Source organism: Chlorocebus sabaeus, chromosome 10 (genome assembly GCF_047675955.1).
Source record: "Chlorocebus sabaeus isolate Y175 chromosome 10, mChlSab1.0.hap1, whole genome shotgun sequence".
Lineage (NCBI taxonomy): Eukaryota > Metazoa > Chordata > Mammalia > Primates > Cercopithecidae > Chlorocebus > Chlorocebus sabaeus.
The window spans coordinates 12,243,298-12,263,166 of NC_132913.1; the positions used below are offsets into that span (position 1 = coordinate 12,243,298).

The 19,869-nt window shown below is 37.7% G+C and overlaps 1 protein-coding gene across 11 annotated transcripts in view; it reads left to right on the plus strand.

The window, feature by feature from the left end:
- Positions 1–19,291, plus strand: part of C10H2orf76 (chromosome 10 C2orf76 homolog) — a 56,719-nt gene extending 37,428 nt beyond the window's left edge. For 4 of the 11 annotated variants that reach the window (XM_007964729.3, XM_073019619.1, XM_073019618.1 and 1 more), the window contains exons 3-6: positions 626–676; positions 4,371–4,408; positions 9,917–9,998; positions 18,964–19,291. In XM_007964729.3, the coding sequence (XP_007962920.3) occupies positions 626–676; positions 4,371–4,408; positions 9,917–9,998; positions 18,964–19,040 (248 nt within the window). In that variant the 3' untranslated portion in view covers positions 19,041–19,291. Of the gene's footprint in view, positions 1–625; positions 677–4,370; positions 4,409–9,916; positions 10,235–11,334; positions 11,493–13,530; positions 13,864–14,697; positions 16,958–18,963 lie in introns of those variants that run through there. The other 7 variants (XM_073019620.1, XM_037988088.2, XR_012094169.1 and 4 more) reach the window with 6 other exon arrangements.
- The last annotated feature ends 578 nt before the right edge of the window (positions 19,292–19,869 follow it).

The window sequence follows — 19,869 nt, forward strand, 5'->3', positions numbered from 1 at the left end:
TCTAACTATACATAGATACTGTTGTCTTTAATGAAATTAAAAATTCTTTTAATAGTGTTACTGAAGTCTTAGTTCAAATAGTAACAGCTCAACATCTTGTCAATAGCTCTAATATTTTAGGTGGTGATATGCTTTGTCCGTATCCCTCCCCAAATCTTGTCTTGCATTGTAGCTCCCATAATCCCCACCTGTCAGGGGAGGGACCTGGTGGGAGGTAATTGAATCATGGGGGTGGGTTTTTCCCGCGCTGTTCTTACGATAGTGAATAAGTGTCATGAGATTGATGGTTTTATAAAGGGCAGCTCCCATGCACAGACCCTCTTGCCTGGCCATGTTAGATGTGCCTTTGCTCCTCTTTCACCTTCTGCCATGATTGTGAGGCCTCCCCAGTCCATTAAACATTTTTTTAAATAGATTACATAGTCTTGGGTATTTCTTTATAGCCGTATGAAAATGAACTAATATAGATGGCCCTTGGATTTCGGTGATGTATTCGTTCTGTGTTCTATCAGTTTTTTCAAAGTAACTTAGTCTGTAGATAGAGAAGAGTAGAATCAAAAGACTGTACATATTCCATGAGTGTCTATTTGCTTATTGTGTAATAAAAATAATCTTTCTCTTATAGATGTCCCTTTAAGGACCAGCCTGCCACCACCATTCAGAAATTATAAATATGGTAACCATTTTTTTATTCTTTTAAACTATATAGTAATAAAATTTTGCATTAGTTTGTTACAAACTTATATTTTGTTTTCAAAAATGAATTGACTATCTGTAAATAAAAACCAATTTGGAAGTTTATTTAGAAATATAGGAATGCTAGTATGTTGCGCAAATGAATTGTAATAGTAAGGAAGTGACATATTTGCAAAGAATAGCATGTTTGGCAAAACTATGTTTAAAATGAGTTTCTCTGCCAGATAATTAGAAAAGGAAAATGATTGAAGACTAAGAATTAAAAGAAGGGATTTAACATTTTAAATGCCAGTAATTTGAGCATGTTATATCGTAGTTTTATATGTTACAATTGATGATTTAAAAATGGAGTAATAAGGCAAGAAGCTAGATGTCATTCATTATTTGTTATAAAGATGGCACAGTTATTAACCTTCAGCAGAGGGACACTCACCAATCTTTGAATTTGAGACTTCCCTTGAAAGGTATGATGTACCTAATACATATTTCTGTTAATTGGTGCAGACATTTTAAAGTATAAATTTTTTATTACCTTAGATTATTTTTTTGGAGTGGCTTTTCATTCTGTTCTCATTTGATAGAACAACTTATGACCTAAAATCCTTTGAAATCACAATCTTCACCGTGTGTATGCATTTTAATATCCAGAAACTAATTGTAAGGTTATAAGGGGTAGTGAAGCAGAAGTTGAAGGCACTGAGTGGAAAGTACTTTGATTTATTGGGCTTAAAGAATTTACATACTCAATATTGAATAAGAGAAAGGAATAAAAAGGATGATTAAGGTAAATATGAAACTTCTCAATTGTGGCTTTCAAGGCTTTCAGAATACAATGTCTTGAAATATAGCCTTAAACTTGAATCAACTTACAGATGCCATTTTAAATTAGAATAGTTACATATGGCTTCCTTTTTCATGGTGTGTGTGTGTGTGTGTGTGTGTGTGTCTATATGTCTATGTGCAAAGCTGGGTTCCATGGAAGTTCTTTTGAAAGAAATTTTAGATAATGAAAGCGTTAGAATATCCAAGTTGCTAAGCATTATTGTGGTAGATAATGTACCTTTTAGGCTATTCTATCTTATTAACATCCTTCTGTCCTAGTATTTCTATACTGTTCAGATGAATTGGCAGAAAAAATGAATACATTTATCTGTGAAGAAATTCTAGAACCACTCGAGTTTTCGTAGACTTCAAGTGGCTTTGTCTGAACTTGGCTCTTTAACAATCTTCTGCTTTCTGTTGAACAAGGAAGGCTGCAGTGTTATTTTCGCCTGTCATTGTCATCTGAGATTGCCACCTCACAGTCTGAGATTGCCACCTCACAGTCTGCAGGACAGAGCACTTTGTTGGGTATTAGGGAGTGGAAAGAGTGTGGAGTCAAATTTCAGTTTTGCCTGTTACTGTCTCCCTGCCCTTTGGCAAAGGGCTGGTTCTCTCTGCCACTAAGAGCCTGAGATTTCTCAGAGCCCTCCTCCCATTTAATTGGCATCCACATCTATTATTGATTTACCACGCATGCTACTTATCTTAAATCCCTATCACCTAGACATGACGCATGAGGGCACACAAAAATGTAGTTGTTGTACAGTGTGGGCTGCTCATCCCTCTCTGTTTCGTAAAGCTGAGTGTGGTGCTTCACAAATACAAGATGATATTTTTGTGAGGTTGCTTTCCTCAAGGAATTTGTATTTAGAAAACAATGCCCACAGGTATTGTTTGTGATCATTATGAGGATGATTTGAAAGAAGCAAGAACAAGGGAAGTAACTTATTCAACACAGAAAGGGACAGTAATACATCTCTTTGCTGCTTTGTCATTTCTCCTTTCTTACCCATTCCTCAGGTCACACCCCTTTCTGTTGGAGAGAAAAATCTGGCAAAAACTTCTCTTCAAAACATTTCTTTTTCTGCTAAAATACGTAGCCATTTAGTTGTGTGTTTGCCAAACCTATTAGAGCAGCAGGATTTCTAGTTGAAAGGCTCATTAGCAAAATATATAGAACAGGATTAATATTTAGTAAGGTCAGACTATAGTTTTGCAGGTTGATTGCAACAGACTTTGAGCTCCTGTTATTTAAAAAATTACTATTGGCTTCTCTCACTTGTCTCAAATAATAAACATATCTACAGTAAGAAAAAGAGCATGATGGGTAATTCAGAATACTAGATAAGCTGAAAGTCAACTTTGTTTATTTTCTTACACACATTTTAAGCTTATTTTTAGCAATTACGGTTTATTTACATCCTTAATATGCACATTTTACTTAGGTTAGATTTATTTTTATTTCTTAGGAATACAGAGTTATAGTCTGAGGATTATGTTGACCTTGTATAAAAAGTTACAAGGCCTGGTGCAGTGACTCATGCCTGTAATCCCAGCACTTTGGAAGCCGAGGAGGGCGGATCACCTGAGGTCAGGAATTCAAGACCTGGCCAACGTGGTGAAACCCTGTCTTTACTAAAAATACAAAATTAGCCGGGCGTGGTGGCGGGCGCCTGTAATCCCAGCTACTCGGGAGGCTGAGGCCGGAGAGTTGCTTGAACTTGGGAGGTGGAGCTTGTAGTGAGCCAAGGTAGTGCTGCTGTACTCCAGCCAGGGTGACAGAGCAAGACTCTGTCTCAAAAAAAACAAAAAAACAAAATTGCAATAGATAACTGAAAGTTGACTATTTAAAATAATGGGCAAATTCAGAGTGCTAGTTCTTATCTCGATAGCCATCTTATTCTGTATTATGAGAACATAGTTAAATAAGATCTGTTTTAAAAATAGATCCTTTCATTTCCTGTCACTGTTGGAATTCCTTGTTACAACGTGATTGATAGAAATGAGTTTTAGTGTAAGGTTGGGAGTTTATTCACTAATACATTGTAATCATAATGCATTCATTAAATGGTTAAATAAAAACGAGTGAAGAATTGGAAACTTTCTGAATTTCAACCTGTTGAATGGCTGCGTAGATTATGTAATTAAGGGCTGATTGTTGCTGAATTAGAATTTTACCCAAGTGTGGAGTAGTTACTTACTGGAAATGCACAGTGTAGCCTGACTTGAAGATAAACAAATTAAGGAGTGAAGCTGGGTTTGAATAGAGCAGATTACATGGTGTGAGCCTGTGCAGTATTTGCAAACCAAGAGGCAGATACTGATATTCTTGGGGCATTAGCAGCCTTGTTCTGATTACCTGTGGTCCTAGATACAGTGTTTGAATTCTGAGAGTGGCAACACCTGTGTCATCATGTGCTCTCTTGTCATTGTATCTCGTCTGAGTAGATTTTTTTGAACTGCTTTTGCTAATGTTTATTTTAAGACTTTTTTCTTTTTTTTTACATTATTTGCTAATCCTGGTCTGTAGTGATTCCAAAAAACAAGATACAGTAATGTGATTTGCTTGTCTTCCATTCTAAGAGAAAATGTGCTGAGTTGACATAAAGTTCTGACACATACTGCTGTGTGTCTAAAGACCAAGGCTTTAAAAGATGAAGATCTTTGACTTCAATTTTAATGATCTACAAAAGTAATTTTTCTTTTACTATATAGTATATTTCTAAGTGAGTCTGGTTATAAAACAAGGACTTACATTTCTCAATTTCATAGCCACCCTCCAATCATTTTAATAATTTGAAAAGAAGTTTAGAATAAACCGTGTAAAAAGATAACTTGCTTTTTTCTTTCAGATACACTAAAGATTATTCATCAAGCACATAAATCAAAGGTATGTTCCACAGGTACAGTATCTGGCACATAGCAAGGAATCAATGTTGGTTGAATTTGTGAATAAGTGAATGAATACCTGTACATCTAAAATATTTCCCATTATAATAGCGCTTTTTATTTTATAGGTACCCTTTCTACTGCCTTGGCTTTTTCATTGAAGAAAAATAAGCTATTTCCCTGTTAGTAGTAGGTCCTTTTTCAAAAAGTGTTAATTAAAAAAAAAAGTATACCATATTTTGTTTATCAGGCACATATTTAGCATAAAATAAGCATAAAACTTGGAAAAGTAAATTCAGTTTACAGATAAAAGAAACTGCTTATTATCTGACAATCCAGTGTCTTTTATTTTCTTAATTCTGTACCAGAACAAAAGGGCCAGAAGCAAACACAAATAATTCACTTGTTCTGATTTGATTCTTGCTGGGTATAAGAGAAGGCACAGAACTGGCTCTGGGAGCACACCTTTTAGCTCCACCAAGGCCACGGCCTGCAATACTGAAGCTGTCTTGCCTTTCCCAAAGAGAGCTGTTTATGTATGGGTTTGTTGCGTGTTTATATTTCTGTTTTTTTACTTTTTTGGAGTAACATTGTTATGAAGCCACAATCAGAGATTTATCAGACAGACAGAGCGGAGTGATCTTTTTCTCTTTAATCTCAGTTGCCTTCTATAGAGTCCTCTTTAAAGCAGTAATCTTACTGTATTATATAAACTACTCAAGAACAAGATACTATTTGTCGTATCCCAACACCTGGCACAATGCCTGGCTCATAGTAGTTTTTCCGTAACAATTTTTGAAGGAAGTACTTATGAATTCATTTTATTTCATTGTCTTCTGTTGTCGTAATTGTACTTCATACACTCAATCACCTTTCAGATAAATGGGTATCACAGATCACAAGAAAATGCCATGAGGGTATGTCTGTTGACCATCGATTGGTAACTGCTTTAAAATTTATTTAAAACATTTTTTGTGGCTTAAAACAACACACATTTATTCTCCTGCAATTCTGGAGGTCGGAAGTCCAAAATCAGTCAGTTCCACTGAGCAAAAGTTAAGGGTTTAGTAGGGTTGGTTCCTTCTAGTAACTTTATTTTTCATACCAAGGATTGTATATGCCAGTTTTACAATATCCATTGTGAAATGCCTCAAAATGTCATGCTCACATGTGTCTGGGGCTGTGGTATGGAATCTGCCCTTTTGATTGGTACTAGAATGTATGGCCACCGTATTTGGACTTCGTCCAGTTTCTCTCCTTGGGGACAGGAATGTGTTCAACCTCATTCCTAAAATGTAGAGAATAGGAAATGTCCTATTTTATATTTTTATATATTATATACAATATATTTAAAATACAAATATAAATATAAAATAAATTTAAAACAATACGCTCTTTGAAAAGGTTGTAAAGCAAAGTGAGTCCCCATTCTCCATTCATTGCTGCATGTTTTACATCGTTTGGCTTTTCATATGCTCATGTTTCCAAAAAGGAGTAAGTAGTAAATTATTCCTTTATCTTAGTGAAGACATAGTTCATCGTGTTCAAATTATCAGTATTATAACATTTTTAGAAATCTGGAAATTATCCTGTCATTGGAAGACGAAACAATCTTAGAATTGTTACTTATATTTAAGACATATGTTTCACACTGGCAGGTTCTCGTTATAAAATTAGGGCTTGTCTTTCCAGTTGAACAATGTATTTGTTTAAGGGAGGATTTCCAAAACAATTAAGTCACTTAGAGTGCTTCTGGAATCTAGCTTTATAAACTTTCATCCAAATCATAACAATGCTAGTTAAGATGCCCTGGGGATGGTTCTGCAAGTTTCTACTTCAGCTTTTCTAAGGGAAGAGTTCAATATATTTTCACAGATACAGTTTTAAAACTTCAAAGAAACTTCATCCACATGTCCTCATTTGTGCCTTATCCAGCTCACAGTCATTTTTCTCATTTCCAAGTTATTGTTGTCCTTTCATTTTCTATTCCCCATCTGCGGGGCCTGTGGCATTGCTGGCCTGGCCTGTCAGTATTCCAACTCAGCTATAATTTTAATTTCCTTCATCAGCCAAAAGGAGAGACTTCTAAATAATTCTGTTGTCTTAATGAACTCATTCATAAAAGGCATTTTTCCCATTTCCCTGGTTTTCTGGACTTAGAGACTTTCCTAATTGCAGTTACTACATATCCTCAGAAATTTCTTCCCATTCCAACAATAAAAAGACTGACTGGATACCTTCCCACCAGAGCCGTGTGTGTGTGTGTGTGTGTGTGTGTGTGTGTGTGTGTATGTGTGTATTATGGATGTAATCAGTGGTCTGTTTATAAAGTCAGAATAATTTCTATTAAAGAGATTGCAATAACTTTAATTTCCATTTTGTGTGTGGAAGTCATATCCTGGAATAAACTTTATAAGAAATGTGCAGGGTCTTTAAAAAGAAAACTTAAAATGCTGCTGTCCTTCCTCAACCCTCACCACACACACACTTGAAAATATGAATCTAAGCTCTGGAATTAATTTTTCAGACCCATTAAAAACTCCTCTCAAGATCTGTGCATTTTATTGTGTGAAATTGTACTTCAACTTAACAACAAAACAAAACCTGCTATGAGAATTCCAAAATAAGACTTAAACAGAAATGCTTAGGATATTTTGGGTAGGAAGATACAACAGCACAAAATAAATTCTCTCAATTTACATATTTAATGCTGCCCCAATAACACACAATACTTGTGTTTATATGTAAACTCAATAAGCTGATTTGAAAATTAGTATGTAAAAAATATGAATAATCAGGAGAATTCTGAAAAAGAGAATGAGAGTAATTAGCTCTAACATATAAGACATGTTATAAGACTATAGTAATTAGAACAGTATGGCACTATCACATGAACTGGTAGGTTAAGGGCACAGAATTAAAAGTTCAAAAATAGACCCCAATGTGGAAATTGAATGTATGGTAAATATGGCATTTCAAGTTTGTAAAGAAAAGATGGCGGATTCAGTAAATAGTACTTGAATAACTGCATAAACATCTAAAAAGCAGCTAAGTTGAATCTGTGTATTTTTCTTTATGCCAAAATAAATACCCCTTGGATTAAAAAATTAAACCCATAGATGAGGATAGAGATGAAACAGATGGAACATGACTTGATAATTTGTTCAAGTTGGGTCCTGGGTACAGGGCAGGGGGTTTATTACACTATTCTGTATCTATTGTATATTTGAAATTCTCCACGATGAAAAATTCAAAAAATAAAATTCATGAAAATATTTGAAGAGAACGTGGAATTTAAAAAATCTTGGAGTGAAGAAGGTCTTTCTAAATATGACAGAAAACTGAGAAACGATATGAGACTGATACATTTTACTTCATTCGCTAACTTATTTATTCCAAGAAAATTTATTTAACACTTTCTATGTAAAAAAAACAAAACAAACAAACCAACAAAAAAACACTGAGAAAAAGCAAGGAACAAATAAAAAGTGGGGGAAATTTTTCTAACTTACAGAAAAGGCTGAATTTCCTTAGCATATGAAGATACTCTAGACTCTACAACTCTATTGGATAAATTAGCCTACAACGCCATCAAAAAATAGAAAATATTCAGAACTTTGAGCATAATAAAATACAAATTAAGACTATACTTAATCCACACCTGTCAGATTGGCAAGGATCAGAAGGCTTTGCTAACACACTGTGTTGGGAGAGTATGGGAAATAGGGCCTCTCAGTGGTCCCAGTCCTCTCTGGAGAACTAGATAGCTGGTGGATGGGGATTGGGAGGAGACTGACTTTTCACTTCCTATTCATATGTGCTTGGAGAACTTTGTATAATGAGTTATTATACAAAGAATAAAAAAAATTACTTTATTCTTTTTTTTTTTTTTTTTTTTTTTTTGAGACAGAGTCTTACTCTGTTGCTCAGGCTGGAGTGCAGTGGCATGAACACAGCTCACTGCAACCTCTACCTCCCAGGATCAAGATATCTTCCTGCTTCAGCCTCCTGAGTATCTAGGACTACAGATGTGTGCCCCCACACCCAGCTAATTAAATAAAACTTTTTTTTTTTTGTAGAGATGGGGTCTTGCCATCCTGCTCAGGCTGGTCTCAGACTCCTGGGCTCAAACAGTCCTCCTGCCTTGGCCTCCCAAAGTGCTGGGATTACAGACTGTATTACCTATTCTAAAATGATTTTTTAAGTAAAGTATTTTTTCTTTTAATGTGTGTGCTCTGGAGTTTAAGCCCCTGTGCTCTGCAGTGAATGAGGAATGAGGTCCATGAACCCTGCGTGGCGTGGGCTTCGAATTTGGCTGCTGAGAGGCCTTTCCGTTGACTCTCTGTCTCAGCTGTATTCTAGAAATAGAATATGTTGCTAAACAGGTGTGTTCTGGTTGACAAGTGGTGCTGTGTGACACTAGTGGTCATCTCTTTGTGCTATTTAGAGGCAGATAGCAACTTTAAATTTTTCACTTGTATTTATGGAGTCTCGCTGGATTTGTAAATATCACTGGAGAGCACTCTTGTTTACCCCCACCCCAAATCACATAGAGAAATATTCCAATTAATGTGACATGGAACCAAATTTTTTAGCTTGGGCAAGGTTTTTAGATATGTGGACTTATGGCCATTTGAAGTATACTTGTGGCCAGGTGTGGTAGCTCATGCCTGTAATCCTAGAATTTTGGGAGGCCAAGGTGGGAGGATCACTTGACTTTAGGAGTTCGAGATGAGCCTGGGCAATATAGTGAGACCCCGTCTCTACTAAAAATAAAAAAAAAAAAATTAGGCTTGGTGGCACATGTATGCAGTCCCAGCTACTCAGGAGGCTGGAGATGGGAGCATTGCTTGAACCTTGGAGACTGAGGCTGTAGTGAGCCATAATCATGCCACTGCACTAGGTGACAGAGTGAGACCCTGTCTCAAAAAACAAAACAAAAGAAGGAAGTATACTTGCTTCTCTCAGAAGTCAGACTGGCCAGAGCTGGCAGCTCCGCTCTGTCGCTGACCAGGTTAGGATGGCAGGAGAAGATGATGATGATGCAGCCACAGAACAGTGACAGCCAAGAGAAAGTGCTCACCCTGTGGCCGGCACTGCTGATCTATATGCTCCATCCTGTCACCCTTACCACAGGTGATGGGGAAGGAGCCCTCTCCTCCCCTTTTCTACCGATGAGGAAATCGAGTCCTAGAGAGGCCGTGTAACTCGTTGAGAACACACAGCTGAGTGCTGGTGGAGTCTGGATTTGCATCCTGATCTGACTTCATTGCATGCCACAGGACTCTCCCCAGTGCTTTACGTGGTGCCTGCGCTTGGCAGGACCTCACTGTGCCTCTGTTCACTGCCCTCATTACAGCCAGGGGAGTGGAATCTACTTAGATTATTGCTGTGCTCAAAGTTACAACTCTGTGTCTTTGAGAAGTCTCACCGAACACACCCATGTAAGTACTGATAAAATGCAGATTTTCTTTTTCTTTCTTTCTTTCTTTTTTTTTTTTTTTTTAAGACAAATGAGCTTGTGTTGAGTTTGGAAGATGACGACAGACTCCTGCTGAAAGAAGACAGCACTCTGAAAGCAGCTGGAATCGGTGAGGAAGGGGGCCTTGTGTTGCTGAGGGGAAACCGTCTCCTGGCCTATGCTGAGGCCTGGCTGATGGTATTTGGATAACTCACTGGAAAGTAAATGCTGCCGTTGGCCCCCCGACACTGCCCGGTGACTGCTGAGAGGAGGAGGATGAGAATGATGTGCATTCCGATCTCTTGACTGAGGGCAGTAGATGTCTGCTCTCCAAATATGCAGAATATAAATGGCTCTTTTCAGAAGGTATGCTCAGAATTCTCCTGAGGGGCGAGTTGTTAGTACCATGTCTCCTTACTCTTACCATTGTCACTTGAGCTGATGGTTGGAGAGAAATGGGCATAGTAAGAACTAATGAGGAATAATGTAACGCGGCGTTGTTGGTATCACATGCAGTGTGGTTTCTGATGGTCTTCCGAATCACTCAGGGCCCACCGAGGCATGGAATTTAAAATAGGAGCCTGGTGTGTGCAGCTGAAAAGTACCTGCTTGGGCCTTCCAGCCTAGAATGTGCATGTGGTTTTATTCTAAATAAATGTTATGTGACATATTTTGTGACCATTAGATGTCACTGTTATTCTACGTGTATGTACACCTAAAGCTGATCTGGCAGGAGGGGAAGTGGAGATGGCCAGGGAGGTCTCAGTGGTTAAAGGCAGTGTGGCCCTGATACACCTCTGCGGTTGGTGACTGATGCAGTGTCACAAGCCATGCTGCTTAATTATTTATTAATTAATTTATTTTTTGAGACAGAGTCTCACTCTGTCGCCGAGGCTGGTGCACAATGGTACGATCTCGGCCCACTGCAACCTCCATTTCCCGGGTTCAAGCGATTCTCCTGCCTCAGCTTCCTGAGTAGCTGGTACCACAGGTGCGCACCACCATGCTTGGCTAATTTTTGTATTTTTTTAGTAGAGACACAGTTTCACTATATTGGCCAGACTGGTCATGAATTTCTAACCTCAGGCGATCCGCCTGCCTCAGCCTCACATTGTTCATAATTATTTATATGCACTTGTTAAGGACCGCGGTTAGTAAGGTGCACATTGGGAGCCTGAATTTTTTTTTTTTTTGGATGAGTATTATTTGAGTTACTTTAATCACGTATATCAGGAATTTACTTCTGATTGATTCATGTGACTAGCATGAATTCCCGACATAGATCTGAGTTAAACAGGATCTTAAATAGCATGTTGTGAAATCTTAGACTTGATTTCTGTGTTGTCATCTACAATATTTGCTAGAATATTGTTGTCTTTCCATGTTATGAATATGTAAAGTTGTTATTTTGAAGAATGATTTTAAATTTGGCATTTGTTTCTTTAAATGCTATTATATTATCATAGCAGGTGGCACCTTTGTGATTGGGGCATGTAGCACCTAGAAGGTAGCCCTGTTTGTTGTTAAAGCATGAAGCATAATGAATATTACAGACTGATATTGATGGGGGTATTGACAGAGAGCTCCATGGAAAACACTGGAAAATCCAAAAACTAAAAAAAAGGTAATATTTCACAGGATGATAAAGTTGACATTTCAGAGAAGTGAGAAAATAATGATTTAGCCAGAAAATTATGTGAAGCCCATTGCCAAAGCATTCAGGAAAATAAAATTCAAACTCTTATCTCATCTCTGTTTTTATTACAAAATAAATTCTAGATGGGTTAAATGTTATAATGTAAAAAAATTTTTAAAAAAGAAAGTGTAGTTCAATAATTTCATAATCTTGGGAAGGAGAAGAGCTTTCCAAGCATGAGCTCAAAGACAGAAGCCATAAAGGGGGATTAAGTGATAGATTTGACTACATAAAAACTAAAAACTGTAAACAGAGTTAAAGGAGAAACTTTGAAAAATATTTGCAGCATATACAACAGATAAAAAAGTTATTAGCCTGTGGTCGGGCGTGGTGACTCATGCCTGTAATCCCAGCATTTTGGGAGGCTAATGCGGGAGGATCACTTGAGGTCAGGAATTCGAGACCAGCTTGGCCAATGTGGTGAAACCCCATCTTCACTAAAAATACAAAAATTAGTCAAGCATGGTGGCACACGCCTGTAATCATAGCCACTTGGGAGGCTGAGGCGGGAGAATGGTTTGCACCTGGAACGTAGAGGGTGCAGTGAGCTGAGATTATGCCACTGCACTCCAGCACAGCACTCCAGCCTGGGCAACAGAGTGAGACTCTGTCTCAAAAAAATAAAAAATAAAAAATAAAAAAATAAAAAAAGAAGACGTTATTAGCCTGACTTTATAAAGAACCCTTGTAATTACTATGAAAAAGAGAAATTCTACTGATAGAAGAAATAACTCACATATAAAAAATAGCTCCTTCTCATTAGGAGAGAATGAGGACTTACTAGAAATGAGTACATAGATACTGTTTTATGTAGTAGAGTCTAGTGTTAAGACTCTAGTCTGGGGCTGGGTGCCATGGCTCATGCCTGTAATCCTAGCAGTTTGGGATGCCAGGCTAGTGGATCGCTTGAGGCCAGGAGCTCTAGATTAGCCTGTACAACATAGTGAGACCTCATCTCTATAAAAATAAAAATTAGAGTCTAGAGCCAGAGTGCTTGGGTCCAAATCCTGATTCTGTCTTTTACTGTCTAGGTGACCTTGGACAGCAGCAATTATTATAAGATTAGCAGACATGAAAAAAGTGGCATTGTCCAAGGGAGTTCAAGGTGTAGGAAAAATGGATTGTCTTATACCACTGTCAGGAATGAATATGACCTCGAATTTTCTGTGGGTCAGTTTGACCAATAAGACTTTCCCAAGTTTGAATTTCAGTGATACTTGTTTCTAAGCCAACAGGGACAAGTTGTGACGTTGTGATAGGTCTTCAAGGGGGTGGTGGGGTTAGCTCTGACCTTCCCTTGTATGTGAAGCACTGATGTAGAGTTTGATTTATTGAATAGAAATAGAACATGCTGTGTGATACCATTATGGTTTGGGTTTGTTTTTGTTTTTGTTTTGAGACCAGAGTCTCACTCTGTCACCCAGGTTGGAGTACAGTGGCACAATCTTGACTCACTGCAGCCTTCACCTCCTGGGTTCAAGCAATTCTCCTGCCTCAGCTTCCTGAGTAGCTGGGATTACAGGTGTGTACCACCACGCCCAGCTAATTTTTGTATTTTTTAGTAGAGACAGGGTTTCGCCATATTGGCCAGGCTGGTCTCGAACTCCTGACCTCAGGTGATCCACCTGCCTTGGCCTCCCTAAGTGCTGGGATTACAGGTGTGAGCCACTGTGCCCGACCCCATTATTGTTTTAAAATGTTTAAAATATACATGTAAGATTATTGTTTATGTGTATATGGAGAAAAGATCATATGTCAAAATTATAGAAATGGTTTCTTGAGGTGGTGGCATTGCCGGTAATTGATAGTCTCCTTTGTAATTAAAGGACCTTTTTTTTTTTTAAGTATAAACCCATGAAGTTGGGGAAAGTCAGTTAGAATGAAGGCTGTGCATTTTGCTTGCTTTCTGGCCTTCTGTAAGCCACTTATCGTCTCTGAAACTCTATTTTGTTTTCTGTAAAAATAGGAAGAATGAAACCTATTCTAGAAGGTTGTCATAAGGGTTGTGTAAAACAATGAAGGCATCGGGAGTGATGTGTGTAAAAGGCCCTCAAGAACAACTGCTTTTGTCTGGAAACCGTCCTGGAGAAGGCAATTGGCAAATGTTTTGACTTTACTAAAATATTGAGTTGTTGGTCTTGTGATTAATTTCAAACTGACTTATGTAATGAACCATCTGTAAAGGTGAGAAGCAAGTCCCTCTTTTTGTCCTCTTACTTTAAGGCTATTGGTCCTGGGTTAGAGTCAGATTCTTTTCCCAGATTCTCCACTCATTTCAGGGTGGTATGAGGACTCCAAACGTCCCTCCTAACTCCAGCAAGCCAGCAACCCTGGGCTCAGGGCGATTTGGGTCCCTGCAGGGAGCGATTTTCTCTTTGTTATCTAGAGTGGTGTTGCTGTGCTCTTGGGGTCAAGCTGAGGTTATACCTGGGGAAGGAGATGAGGGTACCTGGAAAGCAACAAAAAATTCTAAGTGAGAACTGAGTTCTGAAAATGACACTTGAAATGTGATTTTTTTTTTTTTTTTAAAGACAGACCTCACTCTGTCGCCCAGGCTAGAGTGCAGTGGTGTGATCTCGGCTTACTGCAACCTCCGCCTCCCAGGTTCAAGTGATTCTCCTGCCTCAGCCTCTGAGTAGCTGGGATTATAGGCATGCACCACCACGCCCGTCTAATTTTTGCATTTTTAGTAGGGATGGGGTTTCACCATGTTGGCCAGGCTGGTCTTGAACTCCTGACCTCAAGTGATCCGCCCGCCTCGGCCTCCCAAAGTGCTGGGATTACAGGCGTGAGTCACTGCGCCCGGCCTGAAATATGTGATTTTTCTGGGGAATTTTCCCTCTCTCAGTGCCATGTTTGATGAGATTTTTAAGAGGTTTAAGAGAAAAATTCGAAGTCATCTCTGCCTCCCCCTTTACACCACGTGATCTTGCTGTAGAGCTGTCACTCTGCGGCCACAGCCCGTTGCCATGGAATAATACCAGGGTAACAAATTTATCATTAGGACTTTTCTGCAGTAGTCATGAAAAGAAAAGGCTGCAGGTGGGGAAATTAGGGAAAAAAATGTTTGAAGATTTCTTTTCTCACGGAGAAATTCTCTAGTTCATCCTTTGGCTTTTTCTCTGCATTGCAGATCCCGATGGAACATTCTACACCTGACGTCAGTGGAAGTTTTTGCTTGTGGACTCAGTACGGAAAACACATACTTAAAAGAGATTTGCTCAATAGAAGCAAGAAGAGACTTTTACCTAGAAATGTTACTTATAATTTAAAGATTGTTTCTACCTTGCTGTCAGCAGTTGTAGTTTTATGGACTAATTCCCCTAAGTAATAAATTTACGTGTAAGGGTTTTTTTTTTTTTTTGTAAGTGTTATTTTCTCTCTTTCATTTTGCTACATTCTACTACTGTTGTCTTTGGAATCTGGTCTGGTTTAAGAGAGAAATTGTGACTGGGTAACTCTTCCATAGCCAGTTGTGTTTCATTGGAAACATTTTAAAACAAGGTACAGTGGCCAAACTGTAAGTGTTTATCTGAGGGAAGCATTCTCGGCAAGCCAGGTCTTGTAATAATTCCAAAACTCCCTCGTGGTTTGTTTTCATTTTGCGTGTCACTTCTGTCATCTGCCCCCAACCAGATCCCTGTCGTTCACGCCTCGCCCCTTTGGGTGATCTTGTCTGTACAGCTAATATTGTGGGATTCTGTGGCTCCCCCTTTTCTTTCAGGATCATGTTTGATTTGTGTGTCCTTAAGGTGTGGGTCCCCTTCCCTTTCTTCTTCTGGGTAGCAATATTTTAGGTCATGCGTGTTTTCTTCCTTCGACAGTATGTTATGGTGGCCGTTTTTCACTCTTACATAGAAACAGTGATAGTCTGGTTACTCGGTAATGTGGGTGTTGGACTCAGGAAACTGGGGATTCCAGAAGCAAGACTTAGAGTGAACCTCTGTGGAGTGCTTTCCTTTTTACCTCCCCACACCATGGTGGAAATTACAGGCATGTACCCAGTCTAGCAAAGACTGAGTTTTTTTTTTTTTTTTTGGCTAGTTGTTTTCTTCAAACTGTAGTTTGAAATCTTCTCTGCCAGCAGATCCAAAACAATATTTGAAGCAAGCCACGAAATAAAAGGCACAGCACTTGGGATCTCTGTTGGTGGTGAAAACTTAGAAATATAACTCAGCTGCGAACACAGCTTTGAATGATTTGTAGATGAGGATTTTGTGACATTTGGGAGGATAGGTGATACTCCTAAAGTGGGAGAGAAGGGGAAACTTCGTCCTTTTGGTCTCAGATTGCCACAGAAGCCACACCTCACCCTTCATGTATTTTTTTGGTCAACAGTCTGTGGTTATTGTCACAAGGCAGCCTCCCTGATCGTGGATTTTCTGTACCACAAAGTCAGTGTGCATGTCTCAGGCTCCTTTTTCCAGACAACAGGGGCTGCGCCTCATATTACATTGGTGCTGACTAGCACAAGGCTAGGGACTCAGAACATATGGATAAATCCTTGTTGATGATGAGTTTATTGAGATAAATTAGTTGAAGAGTTTAAATACATTGCATTTAATTTTTCTTGGGATTTTACACTTAAAATTGATCTTATATTCTTTCATTTAAAGTCATTATCATTATGTTCCTTTTAAAGTTGTGTATGTCTGTCTGGAAGCATTATAAAATTATTAATTTTATATCCAAAGTTTGAAAGCCCTGGCTTGTGTTTATTTCATTAAACTTGAACATCAGTATTAAAATGATCCTACAAATGTATTTGGAGGGTTCTCTGTTTCATTTGATAGTAAGACGAAGGGATGAAGTGGCAGTGTATTTATTGGATTTTAGATTGCACATTCATTTCAGATTCCCATGCCAAGGCACTCTGCACCTGACTGCACTGCCGCCTGCAGCACATTTAATTTAAAATCAGGTGCCCTGGGGGACCAGCACAAGGTAGACTTCCGGAGGGTTCATCCCCAGCCAGTTTTAAAGGAGCCATTTTAAATAGTATTTGGGAAGCAGGAATTTAAGGGATAATGGTGGAAAGAGTAATTATGTAGAGGTCTTAAAAATCATTTATAATTGGTTTTCACGTAAATTGGCAAATGAATTTGCAGTATAAGTCCCTGAAATCATTCTCTCAAACATTTTCCACAGAGTTTTACAGATGTAAGAAAACGTTACATTCTACTTCTGCTTAAGGGCCACATTACTAAAATTTAAAACCCATTTAATGTTTTACTTTTGAATGTTCAGAGTAAATTTTAATTTGTGTGTTTTCCAGTTTGTTAAGGGTGAAAAAATTTTTAAGTCAACCTGAAGTATTATAGTTTAACCCATTTGTTTACCTAGATTTCCTGAAAAAAAAGTACAGTCATCTGAAAATAAAATCTTTACGCTGCAGATTCTCATTCGGAGTCTACATTATGAGAGCTAACATAAATGCCCTATGTAAATAATGGATTGATGTTTAAGTTAACTGGACCCAGGAGAACCTATGTGTCAAAACAGAACTGCTTAGTCCTTGCTTCCCATCAGCTTCTCTGAACCTACTATGGCTGAAGAGCCACACAACATATTAGTTTCTCAGAAGGGGTTCAGATAAATGTCAACTGCCGTAAGTGAAAATTGTAATTACAGTTAGTGTGGATTGAGCAAAGTGCTGTGTGGGCAAAGCACTGTGTAAAGTTCTGTATGTAAATAGCACATCACAGATAAAACCTTGCTCTGTGATTATTAAGAACAGGGTGTCTTTTGCTCATTTTCCATTAGAAGGTTGATTAGAATCACTTGCAAATTATATAAGTCTACCTCTGGGCATGCTTCCCTTCAAAAAAGGAAACCCCAGGAGCTTTTTGTATAAAGGATAGATTTCCAAATATCTTTGAATATTGAAGTTTTTGAAGCTCCCTTTCTTGATTTTCTTTTTCCCACTGATTTCAAGTGTGGAGTCTTTTTACTATTCTTTTAGATGCCACTTTCTCGTAAAATTTAACTGTACCTTAACTTACTGTTTGCACAGGGTGCATATTTTTACAGCCCCTCCTTATTGATTTCCAGTTTCTCTCTGCTGTATCCCCCACAGGCTCCTTGTCATGCGAGGCTGCAATCTGATTTTCATCTCCTCAGATTAAATTTAATCTTGAAGATATAGTAAGGACTGGAATGAGGATCTGTGACTGTGGCTGGCTTTATTTTCTCCTTTTGACACTTGTTTATTTTCTGTAATGAGCATGGGTAGCTTATGATTAACAAACGTTAAATTTGATATTCTTGAAAACAGCAAAAACATTTTTAATGAAATGGCATGCTAATCTCATTAATTTCATTGTTTTGTGATAACATCTAATGATGAGGTGAGAGCTATAAACTAAGAGACCAGTGGTAATCCTTGGCACCCTTTCTTATTATCCTATTTATTTGACTTGGAGAGTTTTACTTGTCTGTTTTTAGAGAGTATGTTAATTGAGTACTCAGTATTCATTACAAATAATCTTGACTGTTTTCTTGTGGAGATTCTGAAGGCCCTTTTGCTCTTTCTGTAAAAGCCAAGCAGACTGTATTAACTTCTGGTTTAATTTAAAAAACGAATGTGGAACTTGTTGGCACAACACCTTAAAGAATTGCATGTTTAATAATTGGAAGGCTTTCCATCAGATTTGTCTCTAGCCTGAATTAATAATGTTGCTGACTTACTGTTTTAGAAGACGCAGTCCTTGACCTGCTAGGTTGAAAGAATTGTGACTGCTCTGAACCTTCATGGGTTCTTTAGCGGTGCCATCTCCCCTGTGAATAATTAGAGGTATTTGAAGGTATTGAGGTAGCAGCCAATTTGTGTCTTTCACTTTGCATATTGTTGAAGCCGTATGAATTAATCATAAGCAGGGCAAAAAATTAACTTCTTCAGACACATATTTTGATGGGTCATGAGGGAGAATGTAAAGTGATCTGTAAAATATTCTACTGATCCTCTAAGTATTAAATTATTATACCTACAGGCTAATTTCAGGGGGGAAAAAGAGTTTTCCCTCCCCTTCCTTCAGTACCTGAGTAGCATATTTGAGAAAAAAATCAAGGTTTTTTATTTCCTAGCACTGTAAAGAGTACTACAAATGAGCAATTTTATGATTTCCTGAAAACCAGATTCTTGCATTAACTCTTGATTTTAATTTTTGGGTTTTGTTTTTTACTTTTAAATCATTTGAGTTTTCAATTCTTAAAACTTCACCTGAAACTTCCTGTTGATTTGGTAAAATTCATTGTGCAACCCAACAAATAACTCATCTTTTTCACTTTAGGCATCTGAAGCTATTCTAAAATACTGAATCAAAGTCATATGGATTTCCATACTTGTTTAAAATTTAGATTTACATTGAAATCTTGTTTTCTATTTTCTGTTTTTTTTCAGCCAGTGAAACTGAAATTGCATTCTTCTGTGAAGAAGATTATAAGAACTACAAAGCTAATCCCATTTCATCCTGGTGAAAACATCTCGAGGGCTTCCTTTTTGCATACCTGTATTAAGCTTTTTATTCCACTGCTGAGTTTGTGAAATTGACAAACAAATCTTAAAAAATTAATCCCAGGCTCTACTCTTTGAGCTAAAATCTGGTGATTTCTTTCTCTTTAGGTCTTTCTTTCCTTCCCTCTTTCTTTTTCTTTGTTGTCGTAAAATAATATATTATGAGAAAAACATTTGATTTTTTTAAAGGGAAATAAATTGTTATTAAAAATTATCGTGGAATATTGATTCTTAAATTATCATTTATTTTCTAAAATTAGGAATTATTTTGGTGACTTGCATGTTGAGTTCCTTAAAAAGATTGTAAGACTAAGATCATACTGTTTATATTTTTTCTGTAGTTTCTAATTAGAGCAACTGTTACTATCTGTGGCTACCAGAAATTCTGAATTTCTTGACTCTCATGGCTACCTTTTAGCTCAGGGTGTGTGATACATACCACCATATGTGCAACTGAATTGTGTATATTTTAGGGAGGTTTTATGATGTAGGAAGGTTACTTTTTTTTTTTTTAAAGTATCGCAGCCTATACAAGTAATGTTGCTGATTTTTTTTTTCTTTTCTTTCTCGAGCTGTGTTTTCCATCTTTAGGAGCAAACTGTCATAGAACCAAATTCATTTATTTAGAGAGAGGAAGTAGCAGGATGCTTGCACTTTTGGAAGAAAATTGTTCATTGAGAACAAGTCTATGTCCTGGAAGATACATTCCTTCTAAATAATATAATACTTGTGGTTGCTGATCATGGCTGACCATCAGCACGTGAGGAGTTATTATTTCATAGGCCTTTCAGT